Raw genomic sequence first — 22,990 nt, 5'->3', positions numbered from 1 at the left:
ATTCTATAGGATAATGTCAGGCCATCGGTCCGTAAGCTGAAGTTGAAGAGCAGCTGGGTCATGCAGCAAGACAATGATCCGAAACACACAAGCAAGTCTGCATCAGAATGGTTGAAGAACAAGAAATTTAAAGTTTTGGAATGGTCTAGTCAAAGTCCAGATCTTAACCCCATTGATATGTTGGTGCAGGACTTGAAATGAGCAGCTTATGCTCGAAAACCCACAAATGTCACTGAGTTGAAGGAGTTCTGCATGAAGGAGTGGGCCACAATTCCTCCAGGGTGCTGTGAGAGACTGATCAATAACTACAGGAAGTGTTTGGTTGCAGATATTGCTGCTAAAGGTGGCATAACCAGTTATTGAGTCTAAAGGGGTGATTACTTTTTCAAACGGGGGCTTTGGGTGTTGCATAACTTTCTTTAATAAATAAATGAAACAAGTATCAAAATTGTGTGTTATTTTTTCACTCAGGGACCCTTTTATCTAACGTTAGATTTTGGTTGAAGATCTGACAACATTCAGTGTCAAAATATGCAGAAATTGTACTTGGGTAGAGGTTGGGGATAATGACTCTCCTGGGCTAGATTAGGATGTTTCTACTGTTTTAAACATCATTTTAGCACATTTAAGTCTTGTTTTATCACACCAACTGGCCTGTCTGATCACTGCTTGTAGTTTCCAGTGTTTTAGTAACATTGTTAAAAGCACACCGTTCTCATTGACATTTTAACACCCTTTTAATCAGTGACACTCATTTTAGATCATATTTAACTTTTTTTCTGGCAGAGATGGAGGGCACAGCAGAGTTATTTTAATTCTCTTAGGTAGTGGTGGGACATAGAGAAACTGCAGATCCACCAGCTCTGTCAACAGTACACTGCAAGCATCACAAGGGCATCAATGAGGCAATGAGAGCACTGGAGATGGACACCCTGGAGCTCCAAAGAGCTCTGGAATCCATTCCTAATAGCAAGATGATTGTAGACCTGAAAAATAAAAAAGTGTCGCTGAATGACCTGTTGGACACAAAGGTACAAGAGGCGATAATAAGATTGAGGTTCCAGACTGTATTTCTTCAGTCTGGAGAAGAAACAGGGCCAGAACAAGCTTATCCACCTCATGCGTGTGGAGGATGGGCATGAGCTGCGAGTCAGGACAGATTCTACAAACATCTTTTCTCTACTGAGGCAGGGGAACAGGCAGCCGGCACATACAGTTTACACCAAGGGCTTTCACAGATCATCTAAGAAGAGAAGGGTGGCCTAGACAGGGCGCTTACGCTGCAGGAGCTTACAGAGGCACTGCAAAGCTAGAAAAATGACAAACACCCTGGCATTGATGGGCTCCCAGTGGACTTTTATAAGAGCTTTTGGTCCCTTCTTGGGGAAGATCTGCTGTCAGTGTTCAAGGAAAGTCTGGCGGAAAAAAACCTGTCACTCAGCAGTACGAGGGCATTTGTCACTCTACTGCTCAAAAAGAGGGACCTGAGTGAAATGAAGAACTGGAGACCTGTCGCCCTGCTATGTGCCTACTACAAATTGCTTTCTAAAATGCCTGCCAACAGATTGAGGGAGGTAATGTGGTCTGTAGTACACTCTGACCAAAAGTACTGTGTGCCCGACTGGACATTTTGACAGTCTCGAGGATATTAGGACTAAATACTAGTTTGATTTCACTGGACCAGAAAAGGCTTTTGAGAGGGTTGAGCACCAGTATTTGTGCAAGACCATGCAGACTTTCAGTTTCAGCCCTGGCTTTGTAGCCATGATTCAGGTGCTCTATAGTGCCATTCACAGTGTGCTGAGGATCAACGGAGGCTTATGCACACCCTTCCCTGTAAAGAGGAGCATCAGGCAGGGCTGCTCTCTGTCGGGGATCCTGTACTCCCTGGCCATTGAACCCTTTCTCCACCAACTTTGCAGAGTAATTAGTGGGATTAGCAGGTACTGGGAGGGTGTGCTGGAGGAGGTGCAGGGGCAGCTGGGCAAGTGACGCTGGCTGCTCCCACAGCTGTCATACAATGGGTGATCATTAACAACCTGGTGGCTTCAGTGCTGTGGCACAGGTTAACCTGTCTAGAGCCACCGCAAGGGCTGCTGAAAGAGCTGCAGAGAGTGATGGTGGATTTGTTTTGGGATGGACAACACTGGATGAGACAGGGAGTGCTGTACACGCCCCAGGAAGAAGGGGAGGGGGGAGGGGGGGCAAGGCCTGATCCACATTGCCAGACGAGTTACTGCCTTTTGACTGCAGTCGGCTGCTGTACGGTCCAGATACTCTGTCCTGGAGAATGCTGGCCTGCGTCCTGCTTCCCCAGGTAGGGACGCTCCAGCTAGATACAACACTATTCCTGATGGACAGCAGCAGGCTGGACCTGTCTACACTGCCTGTCTTCTACTGCCGCATGCTAGGGGCCAGGCTTCAGAGGAGGGCGCACTTACTCTGCACTGGCTTCTGGAGGAGCTACTGATCAATAACCCCCACCTGGACATTGAGGCCACCCACTCAGTGACCTTCACTCACTTGCTGACCAGTTCTGGTGTCATACAGCTGTGCCACCTGCTGGACCTGCCACTGCTGTGCTGGCGGAGTGCAGACAGCCTAGCCAAGGAGCTGCGCCTGTGGTCAGTGCGCTATATGGAGAGGTTTCTCTGCTCTCTTCTGTCATCTCTCTCTCTCTCTTCTGCAGTGTGCTCAGTCTCTCATTCTTTCTTTTCTGCATTGCTCTCTCTCCCTTTCTTTTTTCCCCAGGTGGTTTAATAGCATTGTGTCAATTCCTTTCTGTCTAATCTGAAGACCACAACACAGACAATCTCTCATTTCTATACACACTGCCAGTTCAACATATGAGAGCTACTACATGCTCTCTTGATCCTATCTTGAAGCTAGCCACAGAAGTACTGTGGCTTGCTTCAAGATGAAATCTCTCCTACTGATATTTTCCCTGTGTTCATGACTGAGAGCTGCATATTTTTAAAAACATTTTTTTAATTTAAAATAAAGGAAATCATTTCTCATTTCTGAGTGCAGACCTTTTTTGGATCTTTTATATTCAAAATAAAAACATGATGTCTGCTTTGTCGGTTTTAGGTGGGCGGGATTCTTATTTTCCTTCTTTTCATGATCCTGCCTTTCAAATGCCGTCAGGGTATTTAACAAATGAATTTAGGAAAACTCATAAACTGACAACCGCATTACTTTCAGACACGCAGAGTAATTTTAATTTGAAAACCTCAAACCGTCAAAATGACTGCCATGACGGCTCTAGTGTTAAATCTGCTTTTTATGTGGTCATTTTGAGGAAGTTGTCTGTGTGACATGCTATACAAATGCATTGTGGCTTGTTCTTTTTTCTGCTATATACTGTACTGTGCTTGCAATACTTTTGTATAAAAAGTGCTATATAAATGCAATAAATAAATAAATAATAAATAAATAAAACCGTAGGCAAGCACAGACAAACTGTCACCATGGTACGGCACAGTGGTCCACTTACTTTTTTTTTTTTTGCCCCATTCCATTTACCTTTGTATGATATGTGCAGTCGCCCTGAGTAGTTCTGAGTGCTGAATGCTGTTTAGTATGACCTGGGCAGTGGCCAGAGCTTCTCATTTCTCTTGCACTTCTTCATTCCACATGCTTTACCACAGCTACCAGCACCTTTTCTTTAGTTTGCCCCCGTGACAGGGCGAGGTGCCCTGTACATTATTTGTTTGCTTATTTTTAGAACAGGGTGTCCTCCGCCACCCCCTTGTGCAATTTTATTGTTTTGTATTTGTTTGTATTATGATTTATTTATTGAGGTTACGAAGGCATAGCCATGTGTTTTGGTTTGTTATTTTGTTTTCATTTTAGACGTGTTCTGGCAGAGGTGAGGTAGTAGCTCTTCCTCTGCCAGGAATGATTACAAACCTCATGCAGAAGGTGGCCATCTCCCTAATTAATTAAGTGATTAATTTGTTGTTAAAATTGGGAGGTGGTCAGGTGTATATAAACCTGCAGCTCTCTGCACTCTGGGTGGGTGTGTACAGAGGAGAGTACGGGAGAGCGAGAGGAGAGAGAAAAAACTAAAATACAGATTCAAGGAACAGTGACAGCAACTGCCCAGCCTGACCTAGGATCCTATTTTACAGTGGCTCTCAAAAGTATTCACCCCTTTGGACTTTGCCCCATTTTATTGTGTTACAACATGGAATCAAAATGGATTTAATTAGGAGTTTTTGGCAGTGATCAACACAAAAAAAGGAGAGAGAATGAGAATGCAGTCCATGATTTGCCATTCAATCAGTGTGATTAATTGAGCAGTACTCTCACATAACAGACATAAACAGGATTTCATCTCTGTGCCTTTACAAGCCTGCACGTCCTCAGAGTGACGAAGCGCTCCTAGTCTGTTAATTACACCACTGAGCAATAGCACAATTTATTGAGAAATCAAGAGACAGCAAAACACCTGCAGCTTGGGAATGAAAGTTTTCCAGCTGGATCATCCTTTCAGTTCAGATCCTCAGACTAGTTTCTGAGTATCATTGTCACAGGAAATTGGTAGACTGTGAAGAAAGTAGATATTGAGAGGAACTGTAGTTCCTCGTACAAGTTAGAAAAACTTGTTTGAAACTACCATCTCTATACAGCTGCAAGAGTTTTGCTGTTTTCATCATGTTGCAGCGGCAAAACTAAATCACTTAGAATTACTATGTACCAGTACCAAAAGTCTAAAACTTTCTTATATCATATGTGAAAAAAAAAAACTCTTATACACAATGAGATATAAGTTGTCAAACTAAGGTAAAATTGTTCTTCTTCTTCATCCATTTACTTTTTAGTTTTTTAAGAGTGTGTAGGACTATTCAAACAGAAAAGCTAAATAACTGGACATCTACCAATCATGCGATTCCACATGTTGGTCAATGTCAAAATAAACCAGGGATTGCAAGCAGTTTGATATCCACATAATTTATATTAAACAATGTATTTATGTTTTGAAACAGCACATATCGCACAATAAAATGAATAAAAATTAAAAAATTACTGCTGTGCCACTGTGCTGTTGTTGAAATGCGTTAATTTTTTAAGCTTACATCCATGCCTGACCAGCTTTTGCTGAAAACCTGAAGGTTCTATTCAATTATAAAAATGCTCTATTTCCTGTTTGAAAATATCTAGCTTCCTGTTTGGTAGATACCATAGAATGGAATTGTACACAAAAGTGGCATGTAGCTTCCTCGTCTAAATCTCTGATCTCTGATAAATTGTAGTTCCTTGTTTAATTAAAAATAAATAAAGGAATAATTTATTAGGTAGAAATAAATAAAATGCACAGAGGAATACATATATTTATAAATAAATATTTTTAAATAAATGTAGAAATTAATGTTTATATTATAAATGTAGAAATAAATTAATAAATAGCAAGCCACAGAAATATGTCATATTAATTGATTTGGCTGATGCTTTATCCAGAGCAATTGACTTTTGTATACCTATAAAAAAGTATGTTTCATGTAAAAAAAAAATAAATAAAAATGTTATACAAAGAGACATTAGTGCTTCTTCATTTGTACCACATGTGGAGTAGTGGTTAGAGCACTGTGCTCTTGACTGGAAGGTCGTGAGTCCCATCCCAGGTGGGGGACACCCTGCTCCTTAAAAATAAAAATATTTAAATAAATAAAAAATGACCAGCAATGAAAAAAGCTGACATGCAGTGCCCAATTAGAATCGAAGACACTTTCTTATGATTATTGCTTGGTACTGAAAACATGTGTACCTTTCAAACTTTGCATATGATTCATATCAAATTAGCTTCATGCAGGGTTTATTTGTATCCAAATATCTCATAGGAGCTCAAAGCAACCCAAGAACACATATGAGTGAGTCAACAGGGCCGATGGACCACCCTGGCTGTACTAGTATATGAACTATCCTTAATTTAAGAGTGCAGAAATATAAACCGTGTTCATAGCGCTGTATGGTGCATAACCGTAGAACTGTGTAAGAACAATAACCACAGACAGATGGACACACATACACTGATGACGTTTCTCACATTTTTATATGGCACAAATGCATATTATATATATGCATATATAGATATTATATAATATTATATTCTATATATATATATAATATATATATATGAAGAGTACTCAAGTCTATATTTGCGCTATATACGAGTAAAGTGTGGTTTTGGTAAACGATTTTCGTCTAAAAAGCAGGATCATTCATCTCACAGTGCCTCTTTCTGATGTTCAGTGTCCTTTGTCCTCAAACCACTCCATGTTAAATACAACTCACATTATTGTTTCTTTCCATAACTCGCTAACCGAGGTGTATAGTAGTGTATTTAATCTTGTAAATTGTAATTTTATGATTAACTGATGAATCATTTTAAAAAATGCAGGGAAATGAATTTTCTAACAGGGTCTTGTAGTGCTGAATAAGCATTTACAAATAATACACAGTCAATCAATCGGAACTGTGAAACCTCCTTCATCTCCTTTGCAATGCCAACCCCACTTAATGGTGTTTTAAGTTTATGTTCTCCCTGCATCTTTAGAAGTAAGATTTATACTTGGTTACGACCCTGACTGAGATGTCATTAGCAAAGGGGGCCGGTTGTACTAACGAGGTCAAACAATAGATCACGTTTTACTAAACATTTTAAAACTAATAAACAAACAATTACCATAATGAACACTATTCATAGTATTGTAGCGATCTTGGTACCGCAGGCAGGCGCCTCACACTGGGAGAGGCAATCCACACACAGGCGGAGGGCGGGCGCAAACCCAGGACCTCTCACAGCAAAGCACAGCAGTGATACTGCTGTACAAAAGAGCCGTCTCCTTTGCAAGGAGCGTATATCGGGCTTATGTCTTTGTATGTGATTACGTCACATACCAGCCCTGCTGCTTCCTTCCCCTGTGCACGCTACAGTATGTTACTTAAAACATAATAACACAATATTCATAATAAAGTTGAGTTCTTGTTTATAAACAGTAACACGTTTAAAGCTTGGGACTCCCTGTCTGTAGCTTGGTGTTCTTTACATTATCATCAGCGTATTTTAAGTGATTGAAAGCTTAGCTTTGCCACTCCAGTGTAGCTCTGGCTGTGTGCTTTGGGTCGTTGTCATGCTGAAAGGTGAACTTCCATCCCAGTTTCAGCTTTCTTGCAGAGGGCAGCAGGTTTTCCTCAAGGACTTCTCTGTACTTTGCTCCATTCATTTTCCCTTCTATCCTGACAAGATCCCCAGTCCCTGCCGATGAGAAGTATCCCCATAACATGATGTTGCCACCACCATGCTTCACAGTAGGGATGGTGTTCTTTGGGTGATGTTCTGTGTTGAGTTTGCGCCAAACATAATGCTTGCTTTTAGGCCAAAAAGTTCCATTTTAGTTTCGTCAGACCACAAAACTTTTTGCCACATGGCTACAGAATCTTCTGAGTGTTTTTTGCATACTTCAAATGGGATTCAAGGTGGGCTTTCTTGAGTAATGGCTTCCTTCTTGCCACCCTACCATACAGGCCGGATTTGTGGAGTGCTTGGGATATTATTGTCACATGCACACTTTGACCAGTCTAGGTCATAAAAGCCTGTATCTCTTGCAAAGATGCCATTGGCGTCTCTCTAGACTCTCTGATCAGTCTCCTTCTTACTCGGTCATCCAGTTTGGAGGGTCTTGGTGGTGCCATATACCTCCCATACACCTTCCACTTCTTAATAATCATCTTGACCATGCTCCAAGGGCTATTCAAGGCATTTGATATTTTTTTATACCCATCTCCTGATCTGTGCCTTTCAACAACTTTGTCCCGGCGATCTTTTGAAAGCGTCTTGGTGCTCATGGTTCAGTCTTTGATTTAAAATGCACTACCCAGCAGAGGGAACCTACAGGAACTACTGAATTTATCCTGAAATCATAAGAACATAAGAACATAAGAACATAAGAAAGTTTACAAACGAGAGGAGGCCATTCGGCCCATCTTGCTCGTTTGGTTGTTAGTAGCTTATTGATCCCAAAATCTCATCAAGCAGCTTCTTGAAGGATCCCAGGGTGTCAGCTTCAACAACATTACTGGGGAGTTGATTCCAGACCCTCACAATTCTCTGTGTAAAAAAGTGTCTCCTATTTTCTGTTCTGAATGCCCCTTTTTCTAAACTCCATTTGTGACCCCTGGTCCTTGTTTCTTTTTTCAGGCTGAAAAAGTCCCTTGCGTCGACAAATCAGTGACACTTAGTTTAACAAAATAGTGTGTATATCCTCCCTCCTATTTTCTGTTCTGAATGCCCCTTTTTCTAAACTCCATTTGTGACCCCTGGTCCTTGTTTCTTTTTTCAGGCTGAAAAAGTCCCTTGGGTCGACAAAAAGTACACTTAGTGAAGTCAAATTGTGTCATGAATGTGATTCATACAGGCGATTTGGTTCCCCGCTAACCAATTGCACTAACGTATTACAAGGGGGATGAAATTCTTATCCCTTATTGGACACTTATCCAACCAAGCTATTTCAATTTTTATTTTTAATTAATTTTCTACAAATTTCTAGAATATTTTTTTCACTTGGAAGTTGTGAGGTAGGATGTGTAGATAAATGAAAAAAAAAACTATTTAATGCATTTTAATTACAGGCTATAAGGCAACAAAAGGTGAAAATTTTATTTGAAAGGGGGTGTAGACTTTCTATAAACACTGTATATATATATATATATATATATATATATATATATATATATATATATATATATATATATTTAGTTATATAATTTATATTTGTGTGTGGTTGAAATCACTCCTTGACTTAAAAATGTAATTAAAAATTAAAAATGTTGTTCTTTCATACTGTAAATGTATGCTTTAAGTTACCATAGTAAAAATCATCTGCATATGGAAGCAGTGAGGTATGAAGTTTTTCAATAGTTATGCTGTGCATTTACCATGTATTAATATGCTGTACCATACCTCACTGCTTCAATATGCAGCATTAGGTTTGCAATGTATTTTTCTGCAAAATATATTTTTTCATAAAATGTAGCTTTTAATAAAGATACAGACAACAATTTTACCACCCCCATTTAAATACAGAAATCTACGCGTGCGCAGTATAGACGTTATCTACTTTTTAAATCCAGAAATTCACGCGTGCGTAGTATAGGCTTTATCTACTTTTTAAATCCAGAAATTCACGCGTGCGCAGTATAGACGTTATCTACTTTTTAAATCCAGAAATTCACGCGTGCGCAGTATAGGCGTTATCTACTTTTTAAATCCAGAAATTCACACATGCGTAGTATAGGCGTTATCTACTTTTTAAATCCAGAAATTCATTTGTGCGCAGTATAGGCGTTTTCTACTTTTTAAGTCCAGAAATTTGCACGTGTGCAATACAGTCGATATCTTCTTTTTAAATTAAAAAATTCACGTGTGCATAGTATAGGCGAATCTACTTTTTTCACAGTCTACTAATTTCCTGTGACACCATTGCTAATATTGGAATATTGTTAGTGTCCATTATATCTCTTTCATACTGTCTTGAATTTTCAGCTCCCAACTTCGTACCGATTCTTTTGGAATGCATTTGGTTGTAATCAGCTAAACAAATTGACCCCATTTTCCATTTCTAATATTTACATTATTGTTTGTTGCTGCAGCATGTACCTGGCTTTGAGCTTGTCTGAAAAAATCCAAAATTCTGGAACTAAGACTAGCTTATTCCATTCAAATTATATAATCTTTCAACTCTGTCAGCCCCACCTACAGTGCACTTTGTCTGTGTGTGTGTGTGTGTGTGTGTATATATATATATATATATATATATATATATATATATATATATATATATATAATATAGAATATAGGAGTAACTAGAGTCCTAAGATTGTCATTGACTTGAATGAAATGAGGAAGGCTGTCTGGGCAATTAGGATTCTCCATGCAAGCTCAAGGCAGCACAGCACGAAACAAGGCAAAGGTCGATTTAGAGAGAAGCACTCAGAATGATTGCAGAATAGTAACAGGAATTGTACAAAGAAATGAAAATGGCATTTGAAGCTACTTGGAAAAGTGGAAAATCAGATTCATGTGATTGATACTAACCTGAGTGTAATATTATCAGAAGCTGTTCCCCACTGACTCCCATTATATTCTGTCCAGGACGGTACAGTTTAAGGACATTATGTGGAGGGAGCATTAATAGTTTTGTTAAACATTGTAGCAGGGCAAGAGGAGCGAGCCCTGAACATTATTAAAAGGGGCAGGGCAAATCCCTGCTTGTATATATGTTTTTGGTTTTTGTTATTGTCATTATTATTATTATGACTTATTTGTATATATAACAGCGAAGGTGTGTTTTCTTATTGTTCTATTAAATGTGATGGCAAATAGCCATATGTTTTGTTATGTTTTCCACAATTTTAAACCTGTGCAGAACGTGACTGAGGGAATATCAGATAATTCATAGCTAGTTAATCCCTCAAACTGGTGACCGTGTATTGTATTATTGTGGGGCGGATAACATGCGTTATTATTTTGGTTTGCAAAACCATTTACATTATCTAATATGCAGAGAAATAGTTTGTGAACCCCAATGATAATTATGGAAGTTCCATAGTTTTACCATGATAGCCTTCTTGAATCGAAACCAGTCTTTTTTTAAATATCCAGTAGGGTCTATATAAACCAATTCCATGTCTTGAGACAAAATGATGTATGAATTAGACAAACAATGAGTAATTAAGATTCAGGGTATGTGAAAAAGTAAGTGAACCCCTTGTTTTATCAGCTCAATTAAGGGGATAATTAGAATCAAATGTTTAAATAATTAGGTAGATCTTCAAGGGTGAGTTTAGGAGACCTCACCCTATATAAAGATCAGAAACATTGTGAGTTTGGTCTTCACCATACAAGTGTGTGGAAACATGTCATGTCACTATCAAAATAAATCTCTGAGGACCTCAGAAAAACAGTTATTGATGCTCATCAGTCTAGAAAGGGTTTCTAAGGATTTAGGGCTCCGCCAATCCACTGTCAGACAGATGGAGAAAAGTTCAAGACCACAGTCATTCTACCCAGAAGCGGACGTCCTACCAAAATCTCTCCAAGAACAAACCGGAAAATCATCAAGGAAGTCAGAAAGAACCCCAGAGTAACATCCAAGGATCTGCAGGCCACTCTCGCCTTGGATGACAGTAAAAGTCATAAGAATGCCAAATTAAATAAGTGCATTAAATAAATCACGGATCTCAGATGGAAGTATGTTCCACAGCTTAGGAGCATAGGAGGAAATAGCCCTGTCACCCACTGTACGCAGTTTATTCAGGGGGACAACCAACCCAGGGCCAGCATCGGAGGACCGCAAAGCACGACTAGGAGTGTAGGTGGTAACTAACTCAGAAATGTAAAAGGCACCTCTATTGGCTTTGAAAGTCAGCATCAGTGCTTTGTATTCAATGCGGTATTTGACCGGTAACCAAGTAATATTACGAGCATGTAGCTCAAAGGTTAAGCTAGGGTCAAGTTTCTCATTTTAGAACAAAACTCTATTAGTACTCCATCAATGGTCATGTTTGGACATCAATGGACAGCAACAAATGTCATTTGAGGATAAATGTTGAAAAAGTATCATTTTTTTGTGTCATTTGTTTAATCAGGTTATCTTTATCTAGTATTAGGACTTAGATTAAGATCTAATAACATTTTAGGTTTGAAATATGTGCAAATCCGAAGGGGTTCACCAGCTTTTTCTCGGCACTGTACCTCCATGCTTTACACATTGGTATGTATTGCAGGGGGCTTTCTTGTTTGGTCGCCAGACCAGGAATACAAAATAAAGCACCCTTTTCTAAACTGGATTATAATTGTCTGCCTGTGATTATTCCTGCACTGCATCACCTCTGCACCTGTTCACTATCAGCAGCCATTTTGCCACAGTAGCCCATCATAGTTTATGCTAATAAACTGTTACAAAAATGCACTGGATACACCACAGATATATCATTTAAATTTCAAGACCACGTCAAGAACATACTTTGCATAAAATATGTTCTAAACAAAGCTGTCCATGTGAGCGAATTATCGTAGTTACTGAAAAGTAGATAAGGCTATCAGATGGTTATTAGCTGCACCCCTGGTCAACCAATCCACTATCCCATACCAATAACTCTGAAAGGACCTGTTCTTGCTAGAATTTTCAAGAATAACACAATAAAACAGCTGTGTTTAAATACATTGTGTCTCTTAAAATTTCCTACCGTTATGATGGATTTCTTTTTTGTCTGGTCATTTTTTAAAAGGTCAACTACTACAACATACAGCCGAGAGGGCACTACTGCTATTAGAAAACAATATCTCATTGTCTTAAAAAAAACACTTTAACCCTACAGTAGATTTACCTTGAACTTGTAAAGATATGCCAGGTACCCTTCCACTGAGAAAAGTTTTAGGAAAACAATCCCTAAAATGTTTATAAAGGATCACACACATAATTAGAGAAGAAATACACCTTAATGAAGGAATAACTTTTTTGCTTGTCAGAGCTGCTTGTAGTTCATCGGGACAGCATCAGATATCTCAATGGAGCAATGTTACTGAACTCTCTGTGTCTCAGTTTGTTGTTGCTGAAAGCTGCTATCTGTGCTTCAGTTGAGCTGACAGGCTACGATTGGCTCTCGGCAGTTGCAATTACAGGATTGGTTGCTTTCATCAATGCAAAGTCTTGGTGTATAATAAATGGAGGCCTAGCCTCCACTGAGGAAAAAACCTCTCTGGGCTCCAGTTCAAACCTGGGCTCAGATCACATCATGTGCTAATGCTAGGACTGTGATTAAAATCAGGTAGGAGTTTATAACAGAGGCTTTGTCCTCTGTGGGAAAAAAAAAAAAAAACTTCTATGGGCTCCTCTCAGCAGCCAGAATTGCTGTTACTATAAGAATATTGACTCTAGGGTTTAGGCTAAAATGAAATTTGAGATAATAATTGTAATTCTCTCTCTCTCTCTCTCTCTCTCTCTCTCTCTCTCTCTCTATATATATATATATATATATATATATATATATATATATATATATATGTGTGTGTGTGTGTGTGTGTGTGTGTGGCAGAGCAGAGCTCTGCCCTTTAGAAATTGGCAATTATGGGGTTAAATTCCCCTACCTGCCTGGGTTTATTGTGTTCATAAAAGGAGGCCTCAGCTTCCCCTTAGCGAGAGGAGGGAGTTGAGGAAGCTAGCAGACGGTTGTGCTTGCTGTTTTTGGTTTTGTGATTTTTGAATTTTCTAATCCAGTGTATTTTTGTAAGTTTTGTTTTGTGTTTTGTTATTTGTGTTTAAATATCTTTATTTTCACCCTTGTGACCTATTATTTTGTGTTTTTGTAATAAAAGTATATTATTTTTTTGAACTGCAGTCTGTCTCTGGGCCTCTATCCACTCGCCAGCCTATCACATTTGGTGTTAGCAGTGGGATATAGGATAAGAGGTGTGCAGATTTCACCCCGGGCATCAGGGGCCACCCCACTACCTCCAGCGTCACCACCTTCACCACCGTCCCAGGAGATCTGGGACTAGCTGATGCACCCTGAGGCGGACCTCTTCCATGACCTCCCCATAGTTATCAACATGCTGTGGTGTCGAGATGGGGAGACATCACCCGGTGTCCTTCCCAGAGGTTGCCCTCATGGTTAATTACTTGGCGGTAGACATGGGAGAGGCCCCAGTCATTCAAACAAAGGGGGTGGAGCTGCCGTCCCAAGAACCAGAGAAGGAGGAACAGCCGTCCTGAGAGCCAGAGAAGGAGGAGCCGCCATCCCGAGAGCCATAGAGGGAGGAGCCGCCACCCCTAGAGCCAGAGAGGGAGGAGCCGCCGTCTTGAGAGCCAGAGAGGGAGGAGCCGCCGTCTTGAGAGCCAGAGCGGGAGGAGCCGCCATCTTGAGAGCCAGAGAGGGGGGAGCCGCCGTCCCGAGAGCCAGAGAGGGAGGAGCCGCCGTCCCGAGAGCCAGAGAGGGAGGAGTCGCCTTCCCGAGAACCAGAGAGGGAGGAGCCGCCATCCTGAGAGCCAGAGAGGGAGGAGCCGCCGTCTTGAGAGCCAGAGAGGGAGGAGCCGCCGTCTTGAGAGCCAGAGAGGGGGGAGCCGCCGTCCCGAGAGCCAGAGAGGGGGGAGCCGCCGTCTTGAGAGCCAGAGAGGGAGGAGTCGCCTTCCTGAGAACCAGAGAGGGGGGAGCCGCCGTCCCGAGAGCCAGAGAGGGAGGAGCCACCTTTCCGAGAACCAGAGAGGGAGGAGCCGCCGTCCCGAGAGCCAGAGAGGGAGGAGCCGCCGCTCCCAGAGCCCAGAGGGGAGGAGCCGCCACTCCGAGCACCCAGAGGGGAGGAGCCGCCTCTCCTAGAGCTCAGAGGGGAGGCGCCATGGCCCAAGGATGCCTGCCTTGCACCGCCCAAGGATGCCACGCCCACTCCGCTCAGGGATGCCACATTTGGATTGCCTGGGGTTGCCTGCTGCTCCGCATCGCCTGGGGCTGCTGTTGTCTCCTTTTTGTCTCCTGGGGTTGCTGATGGTCCGCTGCCACCGTCGCCTCCCGAGAGACCAGCCCACCTGCTCACAGAGACCAGCACACCTATTCAAACAAAGACCATCCCACGTGTTCAAACAGAGACCAGCTCACCTGTTCAAACAGAGACCAGCCCACCTCTGCAAAATGACCAGCACACCTCCTCAAAATGACCAGCACACCTCTTCAAAATGACCAGCACACCTCCTCAAAATGACCAGCATACCTGCTCAAACAGACCAGCAAACTTCCTCAGACCAGCACACCTGCTCAAACACACCAGCCCACCTCCTCAAACATAGTCCAGCCCCACCTGCTCAAACAGACCAGCCCACCTGCTCAAACAGAGACCAGCCCACCTGCTCAAACAGAGACCAGCCCACCTCTTTAAACAGAGACCAGCCCACCTGCTCAACCAGCCAACCTCCTCAACCAGAGACCAGCCCACCTGCTCAAACAGAGACCAGCCCACCTGCTCAAACAGAGACCAGCACACCTGCTCAAACAGAGACCAGCCCACCTCCTCAAACATAGACAAGCCCACCTGCTCAAACAGACCAGTACACCTGCTCAAACAGACCAGCACACCTGCTGAAACCGACCAGCACACCTGCTGAAAAAGACCAGCCCAACTGTTCAAACAGAGCAGCCCACCTGCTCAAATCTGTTCAGAGACCAGCCCACCTCCTCAAACAGAGACCAGCCCACCTGTAGAGCGCTTGCTTTTTCTACCAGCTGAATAAATGTGAATGGTGCTAATAACCACAGGTCATGTAGGCAAGGAAAAAGTCAAGCATGGAAGTAAGATAAGAACCTGCTAACTGTGTTTACATTATGTATTGAAAAAGTGTATAGCTTAAGATACTGATGATATTATTTAAAAAATAACTTATGTTTCTGAACTTGTAAGTGTGATGTACTTTTGGCAGGTATGGCTATATATTGTGTATTATACTGAATCACTGTAAACCTCCCAGATAGAAAAGATGTCCTGCTCCCCATCACTAATCCTCCCTTGTCCAAACTTCAAAGAGTTCAGAAACACAGACAGAGACCCTCCTTTCCATCTTCATCCCAGACTTATTAGATCTGTGAGCGGAGCACACATCAAAAGGAAGGACCCTGTCCATTTACATTCTCCTCTTGCTTTCTATACTTTCTGTGACATCAAACACTGCCATATGTCATTTCATTAGACTCCGGGAAGAGTCACACAGAACCATTAGCAATTGGCGTAATGGCTCTGCATGCAGAATGAAATCTTCAGGCACCAGAAAGGGATACAAAACTAAGCACCACTGCACAGTGCCAGGGGCCCGATATACAACAAGTACCCACGGTTTTAGAAACAACAAAGCACTAGCTAGCACTAGCTAACAGTACCACTGGTACCCTCTTTATAGGAGTGCTCATCAAGGCTTCTTTAAAACCCATTTTCGAATCTCTTATTATCGCAAGCAACATTGTCTTGTGCTGAAGATCTTTACATAATTTAGTCAGTGTTACTAGTGCTAATAAGAGGTTAAAATTATTTGAAAACCTAATTTAGTACTACTTTAAATGGAGCCCAGAGATGATGTTGCTAATAAGAGGTGAGGAAATGCATTTCAAAGCCATGGCTAGTACTTATCTAAGGGGATTCATACAAATAAGGTTTGAGTTTCTGAATCTGTTTATTTAATATAGTTATTCAAACTCATAGACTTAGATAAATATTATATATTATAATATATATATATTAACAGTTAGCTCTCAAAAGTATTATATTTAACAGGTAGCTCTCAAACTTTATTCATTGTCCCCCACCCGTTTCACATGAAAAAAAAGTCAAAGAACCTGAGTAAGTAGTTGATATTCCAATATGGTTAAATGAAGCGACTATATGATCCATTATTATTATTTAACTTCCAATATCAAAATTAGATGTATATCTCTAGGGTTAATTTATGGTTACATCATAGTTAAAGCAAAGAAATCCTAGTTGTATTTCTGAACATAAAGTGACCACTTCAGAAAATAAACTTGCAAAGCTGTTTTAGTTATCTAACCCAACAGAACCCCCTGCATAGTCATGCTTACGCTGTTACTGTCCTACCTGGTTGAATCGCTGCAGCCTCTCTTTGACCTGGGTCAGGACGGGGTCGAGATCTCTGACCTTTACCTCAGGATTCAGTTTCTGGGCTTGAAGTCCATTGCCAACCACTCTGTTTGTGTAACTGGAGAGAGAAAGAAAGACAGCTGAGTTGGACCCATGCAAATAAAACACTTGGGGCAAGGTTCACTCCACTGACCAAACTCACTTGACTTGTGACCTAAGCAGCTGGATTGAAACTCAGGCCTCCAGAAATAACAGGCAGGAATGAGAGGCTGTCTTTCTGTCACATAGCCCCCCAGATTGAAACCCAGGCCCCCAGAGGTGAAATGCAGGAATGATAGGCTGTGAATTATCCTGCGTCTGTCTGTCTGTCTGACTGGCAACAAGAGCCTCTTGAAAGCTGCTAATGTTGGGCGTGTGCTGCTGTGTTTGATCCAGCAGATGTGGTCGGGGGGAGGGTTAACTGATTCCTGACCCAGATGAGTAACTCTCAGCTGTCAGACACTCTAATTATAGATGACAGTTTGCAGTTTATGAAAAGCAGCTGATCTGTTTTTGGGTTACAAGAGGCCTTAGATAAGGGTAGACAGGCGAGTCGTGACAATGTTCATCCCTGTCAGCAGCCACACTCACAGGGAGCGGCCTTAACCTCACGCTTCCCAGATACTTCAGAGTTCTTGAAAGCGCCCACACTGAGCCCTAAGTGTAAAATCAAAGGTACATTTTCAAAGAAGAGTGGAATAGTTGTATTGGTTGAAACCTGCAAAATACATCTTATACCTCACAGCTGAGGTTGTTACTGCCCTTTTGAAACACAGAGCCAGGCACCAGAATTGCACTTTAGCACTTCAGAGCACTTTTATTTTTACAAAAAACAAAAATAAACAAAACAAAAACCTAATTCCCACATGGAGTATTAATTAAACTTTGAACAGTCCTTAAACTAATAACCTGGTCAGCTAAGCTGCTTACTCGTCACAAAACATTTCTTTTTTATGTTACAACACAAAAAGGTTTACACACAACCTTTTTTTTTAAAAAAAAAACAGAATGTATCTTCACAGTGACAGTCTCTCTCTTCACACAGACTGGAGGCTAATCAAAGGCAGGTGACATTCATTAACTTTTAGAGCCAGGTGTACCTCATCCTGGCTCCTTCCCGTGGCACTCTGGAGAATGTAGTCTTTAAATCCCTCTTGGACTACATTTGCTTCTCCTAAATATATACACACACACACACACACAGCTCTGGAAAAAATTAAGAGACCACTGCAAATTTTTTTTAAATCAGCATCTCTACATGTATGGCAGCCGTTCCATTCCAGTGTCTGTTGAATTCCAACACAGGCACACCTCATTCTACTGAATGAGGTACTGATTAGGGGATCTCCTGAACCAAATCTTATTTAACGAGGAAAAGTATAAAAACCACTCCTGTGGTCATCACTATCCTCTTGCAATAGGATCAGCTGGATGGCAAAACAGTGCTAGTAGTACCTCAAAAGTAATTGGAATCAAAAAATAACTACTGACCATGCCCAAAGAGTTGAAGAGGAAAGTTTTGAGTGAGGAAAAGAAGGGTTCAATTCTGGCTTTACTGGCATGGGGATACAGTGAGCGTCAGGTTGCTTCCATCCTTAAAATTTCAAAGATGGCATAAGAACAAGGTCAAGCAGCACACATTGGGGACAACAAAGCTACAGACCGGCAGAGGGCGAAAACGACTCTCCACTGACCGGGATGACCGCCAACTCATTCGAATGTCGAATGACTCAGCAACCGTAGGATGACATCAAGTGACCTACAAAAAGAATGGCAAACGGCAGCTGGGGTGAAGTGCACGGCGAGGACGGTTCGAAACAGGCTCCTAGGAACAGGGCTAAAGTCGTGCAAAGCTAGAAAAAAGCCCCTCAACAATGAGAAGCAAAAAAGAGCCAGGCTAAGGTTTACAAAAGACCATAAGGATTGCACCGTAGAGGACTGGAGTAAGGTCATCTTCTCTGATGAGTCCAATTTTCCGCTTTGCCCAACACCTGGTCATCTAATGGTTAGATGGAGACCTGGAGAGGCCTACAAGCCACAGTGTCTCGCACCCATTGTGAAATGTGCTGGAGGATCGGTGATGATCTGGGGGTGCTTCAGCAAGGCTGGAATCGGGCAGATTTGTCTTTGTGAAGGACGCATGAATCAAGCCAAGTACAAGGTTGTCCTGGAAGAAAACTTGCTTCCTTCTGCTCTGATAATGTTCCCCAACTCTGAGGATTGTTTTTTTCCAGCAGGACCATGCTCCATGCCACACAGCCAGGTCAATCAAGGTGTGGATGGAGGACCACCAGATCAAGACCCTGTCATGGCTAGCCCAATCTTCAGACCTGAACCCCATTGAAAACCTCTGGAATGTGATCAAGAGGAAGATGGATGGTCCCAAGCCATCAAACAAAGCCGAGCTGTTTGAGCTGTGCTTGAAAATCAGGGTTATTCCACCAAATATTGATTTCTGAACTCTTCCTAAGTTAAAACATTAGTATTGTGCTGTTTAAAAATGAATATGAACTTATTTTCTTTGCATTATTCGAGGTCTGACAACACTGCATCTTTTTTGTTATTTTGACCAGGTGTCATTTTCTGCAAATAAATGCTCTAAATGACAATATTTTTATTTGGAATTTGGGAGAAATGTTGTCAGTAGCTTATAGAATAAAACAAAAATATTCATTTTACCCAAACACATACCTATAAATAGTAAAACCAGAGAAACTGATAATTTTTTAGTGGTCTCTTAATTTTTTTCAGAGCTGTATATATAGTGAAGTAGTTGTTCGTTGTTTGGTGTAGTAGCCAACTGACAGTATGAAAGATGACACGTGTGAATGGGGAATTGCCGTGAAAACAAGCAGGTTTTATTATTAAATTATTCACAGAATAATTAATACTTTTCAACCTACATGCTTTTCATAAAAGAAAATAAACAAAACAAAACCTTCCCACTTGGGTGGTAACTAAACTTTTTTCTGAGCCCTGATCAGCCTTGCTAGAGCTACTCTCAGAGCAAGTAAAAAAGAAACTTCAGAGGGCTCCCGAGTGGCGCATCCTGTAAAGGTGCTCTGTGTGGTGCAGGATGCACCCTATAGCCTGGACATTGCCACTTCAAGTCCAGGCTATTCCATTGCCCACCATGGATGGCAGCTCCCAGAGGGCAGCACACAATTGACCAAGTGCCACCCAGGGGTGAGGGGGCTTAGGTTGGCCAGAGTATCCTCAGCTCACCACACACCAGCAACCCCTGTAGTGGCTGCATGGTGAGACTGCAGTGTGAAAAAAAGTGGTCAGCTGATGGCACACACTTCAGGGGGCAGCATATATTAGTCTTCACTGCTCCCAACAGGGGTGGCAGCAGTGAGCTGAGCCTAAAAATAATTGGCTATTCTAAATTGGGAGAAAATGATTAACAATTGGTGACTACAACATGTTTATTTATTTTTTTAAATAAAAAAAAAAGAAACTTCAGAGACATAGTCCATTTCAGGAGTTACAGCCTACCCAGACTGTAGGGTGTGTCCCGTTTGAAATGCTGTACCACAAGTCCGCCAGGTGAGTATCACTTGAATGGTTACATTTTGTAATCGCTCTGGTTGACTGCTAACCGTGTAATTGTAATCCACAGGTGTAAGGTAAGTATTCCAGGTTTTTGTTCTCTCCCCAGAGCCAGCGTGACCCCGTTGCTGGTCCGCTTGGAACAACAGGCAAGGTTAACTTGAAATTCAGTTACAAAAGTCCTGGTTAGAGTATAGCTCATAGCCTTTTCTTTCTGGCAGGTGATACAGTGCCCTCTACTGGTGGATGTTGACTGCTGCACCCAACCCAATTCACAATGGCCTGGCTGACGTCTATATTACACGACTGTTAAATAAAGCAATTGAACAGTGTGTTGTGTTTCTTTTGCCTTGTTAGCTTTAACAGTTGCACACAGCTCACACGCTAAACAAACCTGAACTAAACCCAGTGTCCATAGACCGTAAAATAATTAGCACAGTGCTTCAATTTTATGCCTTTGTTTACTCCAAAGCCCATTCAACCTAACAGCGGTTGCTCCTTTATGCTGCATACCCAGTTTGTACTGGTGCTACAGGTATACCCCATACTTTAAAAAAAACATTCCTCCGATGCAGGCAAAGTTATCGTGCAGGCAGTAAGGTAAGTGAACAGCTAAGTAAAAACAAGTGTCCACCTAATTTAATGGTCGTTCTACAAGTATTCACACTGACCTGTTGTCGCTGGCTTGACCATGGTTTTACCATTATAAATATTACACAATTATTATTAGTACTGTTGGGCGAGCTGTGTTTCTCTTTAACTGTGCTTTATATTCCTCCACTGTACACACACAGTATTCAACGGTAGACTTAGAAACACCCCACCTTTACAGAGCCCATCCACACAGGCTCCACTGAACTTGGAATGATTAAAGTCTCACTCTCAACCACCTCCATGCTGTAGTTTTCTTGTGTTTGGTCTTTTTCCCCATGATTAAACATAATTTTACTTATCTCCACTTTTACTGCTCTGCACCGCTGTTGTCTCTTTCATAGGCCTTTTTACCCGCAGACAGGCCTTTTTACCCGCAGTCTTGTTCCCCAACACAGCAACCAGCTTGCACCTGCTTGATTCCGTGTTGAACTTGAAATCGTGCTTGTGTTTTGTGCTGTCACCGCTCTAACCTGTAAACTGTAAAAATGTTTTTGCAGGCACTTGATTTTTGTGACTGTAACTTGATTGAGACCGTAGGAGCCTAACCTATAGAGTGTAGGGGAGGCAATACCGGTAAGCATTTTGCCCCTTTACTTTTTTGCTCAGTAGACACTATTATTTTGTTATGGTTTTGCCTTTAAAAGGCTTAAAATGTAATAAAAAAAACTTGAAAGTCATTCAGAAGATGCCAGAAGTCTGATATTGATAAAAGAAGAAAAAAAATAAAAATAAAACACAACAAACTCACCCTACATGAACATTGGTCCACACTGCACTGTTTACAGCTGACGTTAGCAGCAATGTGTCTACAAGAAGATACTGGGCAGTTTTGGTGTGGACTAGGTAGTTGTTAGTTTAGTTTGTTTTTATTATGTATTAAATTAATTTTATTCATTAAAAAAAGACAAGAGAACCAGACTTTTGTGTGTGTGTGGGTGTTTTGTTTTTGTTTTTTTTTCTGAAGCAGTGGCATTTCAAAATAACAGAATCATTGTTTCACTTCAGTGAAGTACGCTAGGATGATTTTATTATTAAAAATGTGTTGTTCTTTATTAAAATGTATTTTCAGATGTCATATTAAGCTTTATGTGCTCATTCATGTTTTTCATTGGCAGCCTAGATTTTAAAACATTATCAATAAGGAGCTCAGTAAGGCACAGCAGAACAGATAATACGCCTGATATGGTTCAATTTGAATGATTAAATGCATGTGTACTTTATTAACTAAGAGCCCACACCTTTAAATGAAGAATACACACATGCACACACACACATGCACACACACACACACACACACACTATACAGTACATTTGACATAACATAATATAACAGTGCAAACCCAATTGCAAAATTAGCTTGTGGCGAACCTTTCTCAATGTTATTTATGAAAACATTTGCCTTGAAAAAGTTTTTTTTTTTTCGTATTCTTTTAGCCTTTCATCTTTGGAGGGTTATGCTCCAATCTGGGGGTGGGAGGCTATGTTCCAATCTGGGGGTGGGAGGCTATGCTCCAATCTGGGGGTGGGAGGCTATGCTCCAATCTGGGGGTGAGAGGCTATGTTCCAATCTGGGGGTGGGAGGCTATGTTCCAATCTGGGGGTGGGAGGCTATGTTCCAATCTGGGGGTGGGAGGTTATGTTCCAATCTGGGGGTGGGAGGCTATGTTCCAATCTAGGGGTGTGAGGCTGTGTTCCAATCTGGGAGTGGGAGGTTATGTTCCAATCTGGGGAAGGGAGGTTATGTTCCAATCTGGGGGTGGGAGGCTATGCTCCAATTTGGAGGGTGAGAGGCTATGCTCCAATCTGGGGGTGGGAGACTATGCTCCAATCTGGGGGTGGGAGGCTGTGCTCCAATCTGGGGGTGGGAGGCTATGTTCCAATCTGGGGGTGGGAGGTTATGTTCCAATCTGGGGGTGGGAGGTTATGTTCCAATCTGGGGGTGGGAGGTTATGTTCCAATCTGGAGGTGGGAGGCTATGTTCCAATCTGGAGGGTGGGAGGCTATGTTCCAATCTGGGAGTGGGAGGCTATGTTCCAATCTAGGGGTGGGAGGCTATGTTCCAATCTGGGGGTGGGAGGTTATGTTCCAATCTGGGGGTGGGAGGTT

At 41.7% G+C, this 22,990-nt stretch overlaps 1 protein-coding gene across 2 annotated transcripts in view; it reads right to left on the bottom strand.

Annotated features, from left to right (window-relative positions):
* gpc5b (glypican 5b) overlaps positions 1 to 22,990 on the bottom strand; it is a 342,838-nt gene that overhangs the window by 112,943 nt on the left and 206,905 nt on the right. For both annotated transcript variants that reach the window (XM_041263858.1, XM_041263859.1), the window contains one exon: positions 16,637 to 16,757. In XM_041263858.1, coding sequence (XP_041119792.1) covers positions 16,637 to 16,757 — 121 coding nt within the window. The remainder of the gene's footprint in view (positions 1 to 16,636; positions 16,758 to 22,990) is intronic.

This window comes from Polyodon spathula, chromosome 11 (assembly GCF_017654505.1).
Source record: "Polyodon spathula isolate WHYD16114869_AA chromosome 11, ASM1765450v1, whole genome shotgun sequence".
NCBI classification, from domain to species: domain Eukaryota; kingdom Metazoa; phylum Chordata; class Actinopteri; order Acipenseriformes; family Polyodontidae; genus Polyodon; species Polyodon spathula.
The sequence above is the reverse complement of the archived record's forward strand: the minus strand, read 5'-3'. Positions and strand labels throughout refer to the sequence as shown.